At 43.3% G+C, this 8,021-nt stretch overlaps 1 protein-coding gene across 1 annotated transcript; it reads left to right on the top strand.

Annotated features, from left to right (window-relative positions):
• Nucleotides 1-412: 412 nt before the first annotated feature.
• On the top strand, nt 413-1,977 carry LOC310728729 (uncharacterized protein). The gene is made up of 2 exons (XM_083546545.1): nt 413-980; nt 1,129-1,977. Exons 1-2 carry the CDS (start codon nt 964-966, stop codon nt 1,562-1,564), a joined length of 453 nt encoding a protein of 150 aa, XP_083402671.1. The 5' UTR covers nt 413-963; the 3' UTR covers nt 1,565-1,977.
• The last annotated feature ends 6,044 nt before the right edge of the window (nt 1,978-8,021 follow it).

Genomic DNA, 8,021 nt, shown 5'->3' with positions numbered 1-8,021 from the left:
TCCTGTACCGTGGCCCGGTGCTGGGGGCTCCGTGCCGTCGCGTGACGCTGACAACGAACGCTTCCCTCACGGGGTGGGGAGGGGTCATGAGTGGCCACTCCGCCCAGGGTCTGTGGAGCGTCCCACGTCTCTCGTGGCACATAAATTGCCTGGAGATGATGGCAGTGTTTTTGGGGTTACAGCACTTCCTCCCGGCCCTGAGAGATCGCCATGTGTTGGTCCGGATGGACAATACTGCGGTGGTCTCTTACATCAACCACCAGGGGGGTCTCCGGTCTCGCCCCTTGTACAAGCTGGCGCGAGCGGTCCTCTTATGGCCTCAGGACATGGCTCCTGGACATGGCTCCTTATGGCTCCTGTCTTTGAGGGCCGTTTACCTCCCGGGTCGGTTGAATGGCAGAGCAGACGCCCTGTCGAGGCAGGGCCCGAGGCCTGGGGAATGGCGGCTCCACCCTGAGACGGTGGAGCTCATATAGCGGAGGTTCTACAGAGCCTAGGTGGATCTTTTTGCGACCCAGGAGACCTCGCACTGTCCCCTCTGGTTCTCTCTCTCTCACCCAGCCCCATTAGGGCTGGATGCAATGGTGCAGTCATGGCCGAGGCTACGCCTGTACGCTTTTCCACCGATCGCTCTGCTCCCTGGAGTTCTGGAGAGATTTAGCCGGGAAGGAGTCCGTCTCCTCCTGGTAGCGCCTCGTTGGCTGGGCAAGCCATGGTTTGCGGATCTGGTGTCCCTGCTCGAGGGCCCTCCATGGGAAATTCCTCCCAGGAGGGATCTCCTCTCACAGGCGGGCGGAACCTTGGTTCACCCCCGCCCGGAGTTGTGGAGGCTATGGCTGTGGCCCCTGAGGGGGCACAGTTCGTAGCGGCTGGTCTCTCTACCGAGGTAGTTGGCACCCTTCTCCACTCCAGGGCTCCCTCTACGAGGAGGTCATATTCTGCACGGTGGCGACTGTTCGCGTCATGGTGTGTGCACCATGGTTTGGACTCGGTTAACTGCCCGGTCGGTTCAGTTCTGGAGTTTTTGCAGGAACAGTTTGCCGCAGGGTTGTCCCCTTTGACCTTCAAGGTTGACGTGTCCGCCATCGCGGCTTATGGCACCCCACCCGCGGGGCAGACGGTGGGCAGGCACCCACTGGTGACACGTTTCCTCCGCGGCACCCGGAGGCTGAGGCCCGGGACACGACCCAGAGTGCCTGTCTGGGATCTGGCTGTTGTGCTGGCGGCTCTGTCTGAGCCCCCCTTCGAGCCGTTAGCCGATGTGGCCCTTAGGTTTCTGTCGGTCAAGACCACCTTCCTCTTGGCGGTTTCCTCCCTGAAGAGGATCGGGGATCTGCAGGCTCTGTCTGTGGCCCCGACCCGCCTGGTGTTTGCCCCTGGCATGACCAGAGCGTTTCTCTACCCGAAACCTGGGTACGTGCCTAAGGTGCCTTCGGCTCCCTTACGTCCTGTCGTCTTGCAGGCATTCTGCCCTCCTCCGTATGCAGCCCCCGAACAGGAGCGACAGCACCGGCTGTGTCCAGTGCGAGCACTGGACACTTACCTCCGCAGGAGGAGTCCGTGAAGGAGGTCGGAGCAGCTGCTGGTCTGCTATGGCCTGAACAGGAAAGGTTTCCCGGCCAATAAGCAGACTTTGAGCAGATGGGTTGTGGATGCGATTGTGTTGGCTCACGAGTCCTCTGGCCTCCCCGCACCGCTCGGGGTTCGAGCTCACTCCACCCGGAGTGTGGCGGCCTCTACGGCCTGGTCAGCTGGAGTCCCACTCCAGGACATCTGTGACGCGACGGGTTGGTCCACCCCACTGACCTTCGTCAGGTTCTATGACCTTGACCTCAGAGCCACCCCGGGCTCCTCTGTCCTGCGTGCTGGTGCCGAGGCCCTCACTCTCTAGGCAGGGTCTGGTCAGTGTGGCGTGATTGGACACTCGTTCCCATAGCGTTTCGACGCAGCTCGAGTTCCTGAAGGGGAACGTCTCTAGGTTACGACCGTAACTATAGTACGAGACGCTGCGTCTCCGTGCCACACTCCCTGCATCCCTGCGGCGCATACCTTCTCTCGCAGTAGCTAGCGTCTGGTCCATCTCACAGCCATTTGTAGCTTCCTGTTTATGCGACGTCGCCCGCTGATGACGTCACGTACCAAACGCCTATTGGTCAGATTACACACGTGGTTCAGAGCGCGGTCACGCAGGGGCGTTCCCATAGCGTTTCGACGCAGCGTCTCGTTCCCTCGGGGAACTATGGTTACGGTCGTAACCTAGAGACGTTACAGTGCATCGGCAGTTCCCGTGTTACAACATGGCAACCTTGAACAATGTGTGTGTTCAGGTCACTGTGGCAAAAAACTGTATATGATGCTAAATAAATCACAATACCAAAAAAAACAAACAATCCAAAGATGCCCATTTTATTGCATCCACAACACCTAGTTAAGATGGGAGGATACAGAGAATGGGATCAAAATGAGTTAATGGCGCAGGACCACCGTTTTTATGAACAGTTCTGGATTTAAACAGAGGTGAAAAGAGAGCCTGAAAATCCTATTGAGTAAAAATATAGATATCTTTCTGCAAAACGTACTCCATTACAAATTAAACATCACTTATTTCGATATGACTCAAATAAAAGTTTAAAAGTATCTGGATTAAAAAGCACTTGAGCATTTGACTCGTATTGAATGTAGGTTCAAAGGTGCACTCGTCCTCAACACCAAGTCACATGTAAGTGAGTTTTTGTTTCTTAAAATACAAATCAAATTGACGCCGTATAAACCATCAACACAATGTCCTTTTCAACATGGCAGAATAAAACGAATATTAAACAAGTCAGTCAAAAAAAAGAAAAAGTTGTAAAGCGATCTTTCAAAAAAAAGGATCTTCAATTGACCAATTAAATGACAGAATCGTCACAAAGTAGAAGAACTGTAAGTATTCAGTGGACAAATTAAATGAACATAAATTATTTTAGACAAAATAAAACCAAACATTCAGAGCTGACCTGTGATTGGATGCACCTCTCAGAGGGCCAATGTTTTTAACTTCATTGACAGCTGCTTCTGGAATTTAGCTCTTTTTGGACTGAAAATGAGGCCAGCAGTGCTCAAAAGTAGCAGCAGATGCAGGTCTTCAACAGAGGTGCAAAATGTCATTGGTAACACTTAATGTCAATTAAAATTCAGTATAGTGGAGAGAAATCTATTTCAGAAATGCATTTGAGTAGAGAATAAAAGTAGCTTTTATCTTTGATACTCAGTAAAACTAGAAAAAAAATAAAAATAAAAAAATACACATATATATATATATATATATATATATATATATATATATATATATATGTATATATATATATATATATATATATATATATATATATATATATATATATATATATATATATATATATATATATATATATGTACGTTGTCAATCTATGTGTATATCACAGCTGACCTTATGAGACATATGATACACAGCTGTTATGTGGCCACAGCAACTACAGACAGAATCTCAATTATCAAACACACCCGTTTGTAATTCCATCTTTATGGAATATTCCAGATTTCCTGCATGTTAATGTAACTTATTTGTATTGAAATTTTGGGAACTTTTGGTCTCTATAGAGAAAAAAAATCATCACACACACACACACACACACACACACACACACACACACACACACACACACACACACACACTGTCGTGAGAAGTAGTGTCTCCGTCGTTTGCTCTAAATCTGACCTTTTAGCCCAGAGGAAACAGCCCATAAATCTGTGTAGAGGCTAAGCAGGCAACTCCCGTTTACTCAGGTGGTCTGCTCTTTCACCCGCCCTGACACACACACACACACACACACACACACACACACACACACACACACACACACACACACACACACACACACATACACACACACACACACGCTACTATCTACACCATTGTCTCTGAAATGCTATACAAGAAGGAGGACAAAGAGAGTGTGCAGGCAGACGGTAGAGCCAGAGCTTTTCCATCATGCATGCACACACACACACACACACACACACACACACACACACACACACACACACACACACACACACACACACACACACACACACACAATCACACGTGCATGGCAAATGTAACAGGAGCTCGGAAACATGCAGCAGTCCATGTGTCAACAGCACTTAACATATAGTTAGTATTTGTGCTTGTGTTTTTTTTAACCAAACACCAAAATTGAGGTGAACACTTTCACACTGGGTGTGTACATGAGAATTCTATTACTCAGAGCAGAGATTAAGAAAAAATAATCCAATTCATGTTTGAGACACATGCATGTTCCCTTTTTTTACAAACTTTGTAAAAGGTAAAAACACACAAGGATCGGACAGTGAAGCACGGAGGTGGAAGTTTAATTATTTGGGGTTGTTTTGGAGCAGGTAAGTTTGGAGACTTATTCCAGGTGAAAAGAAAACTGAAACAATATGGTTCTAATTCCATACTTCAACAGCATGCAATTCCGTCTGGACTGCGGCTCACTGGAACTGACTTAACCATGCAACAAGATGATGAGCTGAAGGGTACGTCCGAGTTCTGAAAGTTATTTAGAAAACAAACAGTCGTCTGGAGTGACATCTTTCATGGAATGACCTGCCCAGTCACCACACCTAAATCCTATTGAACTGCTCTGGAATGAACTGGATCACAAGGAGAAAGACATCTCCAACTAGTTAAGAACATCTTTGGCCAGTTTTATAATAGGCAAGAGTGTGCCTGAAGTTGAACATCTGTAGATTTATATATTTATATATTTGTTTGGTCAAAGTCAATCTTCATAGATTATGCATGTCTCTTTCAAAAAGCATAAAAGACTAGGTGTTTCCACACTTTTGACCAGCTGTATCATTCATTTGTGATTGGTACATGTTTTAATCCATTATTATTTCATATTTAAGTAACTGTTCATTCCAGTCACTAGTTATCAGTTTAGTCAATCAGAAACATGACTATTGCTTTGCCTCACATGAGCCAGGAATGCTTCCCTTTTTTTCATTTGTTTAATGGTGACTGGAAATGTATTTCTGAGGTAAAATAGTTATTTTAAGGTCTCATATAAGTAGGGTTGCTGGTTCGCTGAAACCAAACTATTTGAACCACTGGGCCAGATCTGGTTTGTATTAAAGAAATTGAAGACCATTTCTTTGGCTCGATCAAAGCTGGAATGGTTTGCAGACTTGCACTGCTTACCCTGTTTAAACAACAATCACATTAGCCTCCTCATTATTTAATTCAGCTACAGCAGGGATGGCAAAAGTACACACATCCTTTAGTCAAGTAGAAGTGCAGATACTCATGTTTTAAAAGACTCTGGTAAAAGTTAAAGTACTGACTTCAATTTCTCACTCAAGTTAAAGTAAAGTTTGGGCTCTGACATGTAAAAAGTAGCCATTACCATAACCAGTGTTAGCGTCAATATCAAATGACTTTATAAGACTGTAGAAAAAACATAATCTTACATTCCAGTGTTAGTTCTCACTCTCCAGTGTTCTGTATTAATTAAAGACTATAATCACACTCTTGATATCACCCAAATGAGAATGGGTTCCCTTTTGAGTCTGGTTCCTCTCAAGGTTTCTTCCTCAGAACATCTAAGGAAGTTTGGTTAAATTCTGTAAAGCTGCTTTGAGACAATGTCCGTTGTGAAAAGCCGCCATAGAAATAAACTTGACTTTTCATGCTGGTAACTGAACCTCACATTGTATTAATATATTGATATAAAAGAATTGCACATTTTGTATAGAATGCAAGCAAAAATCATGATGATGATCAGGTGATCAGGAAAGTCATGTTTACATCACTGACTCGCTCTGTCTCAACCTCATTAACCCTGTATTTCTTGTTACCTGCTGTCTTGCTCGTTGTTAGCTTCGTGAACTAGCCTACAGTATGTCTGTGGTGTGTGTGAGTCAGGAAATGATACAACAGTGGTGGATTGAACCACCACTGAAACCTGCACAACGACAAGAAATCGGTTAAAGGTCTGAAAATGGCGCAATGAAAAAAAAAAAAATATTAATTGCTACCAAATAGATCGAAACTAAAAGTAGCCTGTTTGGAAAATGTGAGAAGTAAAAAGTACAGGTATTTGTGCAAAAAAAGTTATGAGTGAAAGTAAAAAGTAAAAAAAACAAAAAATAAAATAGTAAAGTACTGATTTCGGAAAAATCTACCAACGTACAGTAACAATTTGTTATTTACTTCCCACCTCTGAGATACAGTAAGAAGCATACATGACAATCTTTCTCCTGCTCTTCTGTCAGTCAAAAATAAGTGAATTAAAAAATAAAAAAACAGTGTAAACAGTAAACAACTGGCAACCTGCCTGAAAACTCAAGGATTTTCCAAAGTTTTTTTTTTATTTATATTTAAATATATTAAATGAAGTTATGTGATTGATTGCATTATTAATGTAACATAATTAACCTAAATCAGGCTCATTTACAATGTGATAATACTACATGGATGTTGTTTTTTATTTTTATTATTACCATTTTAATGAGTGTGAAGTGGTGTAATAGCACAAACACAGAGGTGATGACTTTCACTTTTAATTACCACAACTAATCCCAGTAAGACTGGAAAAATCACATACTTTATCGTTTCAGGATGTATATAAAATTGAACGAGCAATCGTGTTTAAAAAATGTTGTGTCCACAAGGAAATAGTTAGGAAAAAAACATTACCTCAGCACCACAACATGTGCCCGGGTAACTACTGCAATCTCGTTTATGTATAGTTGATACTGATTGTTGCAATCAAGGTTAACTGAGTCAATGTGTATGGCACTGATAGACGCATTAGTGAAAGATCACGTTAGGTTTTAATGCCTCTATGTACAGCTGAGAGAAACTGTGTAACGCTGCCAGGGTCCATGTTTTGTCTGCTCTGATTTGAGTAATTGGAAGTGACTCCAGCTCTATTTTCTTCTGATTTTCTAATCTCCCTCTGGTAGCATAAAAAAACAGCCACACACACACACACATACACACTCATTTGTCTTAGTATCCTTCTAAGTATCTCCTACTGACATTGTATGGCCAATAGTATATGAACGACCGTTTTCTCCCCAAACTTTTCTAACACAGTTGAAAGCATGTAATTGTATGGAATGTCTGGAGAATTACGATTTCCATTCGAAACCAAAGAAACCCAAACCTGATCCAGCATGACATTGCCCCTGAACACAAGACATGGTGTGTTAAAGACTCGAGAACATCACCTTCAGGAAGAACTGGAACACCGATTGAACCTCAGAACTTGTCACCCAACACTAACTACTTTCCTTTCTTCTCTTTGGATGTCCCTTATTCATCTGGATGCCTTAGATGAAGTTCTCTTCAATTGAAGACACTCTGTGAAGTCTCAAGAACTTTGAGGATGGATTTGGACTGGAATTAATGCATAAACAGTTCTGCATTTAATCGCTGAATCACTGTAATGAACGGGCATTTGGTGCCACCAATTTTGAGTCTGGTTCCTCTCGAGGTTTCTTCCTCATGCTAGCTCAGGGAGTTTTTCCTCACCACAGTCACCACTGACTTACTTATTAGGGATAAACCTACAATTATAAAGAGCAAATTTACAGGCAATAAACTTATACATTTTACAAATACAAATAAAATGAATTGATTCGAATTCAATTATGCGATAAACGCTGCACCTGGCAACAGGGATTTCAGAGCCTTTAATTGTATTTAGACCCCAGTCTGGTTAAATGTGAACAGCGAGGAAACAGGTCTTTCTGATTGAGCATTGATAGACCTGTTTGTGAGCAGAGATCTATATTTTACAACCAGGCTGCAAAAAGGATCTGGAAAAAATGAAGCGAATTGAACTCGTAGTGTAGCTGATTGAACACATATCCACACAGCCACACTCTAAAATCCAATGGAATGCCTTTGATGAAAGTGTGGAGACTTTTATAGAGGCAAAGTTTTAGCAATTCCGTATTAGCGACATACCTTTTGGATTTGGAAATTA

The sequence above is a fragment of the Silurus aristotelis genome (genome assembly GCF_946808225.1).
Source record: "Silurus aristotelis genome assembly, chromosome: 7".
NCBI lineage: Eukaryota > Metazoa > Chordata > Actinopteri > Siluriformes > Siluridae > Silurus > Silurus aristotelis.
The sequence above is the reverse complement of the archived record's forward strand: the minus strand, read 5'-3'. Positions and strand labels throughout refer to the sequence as shown.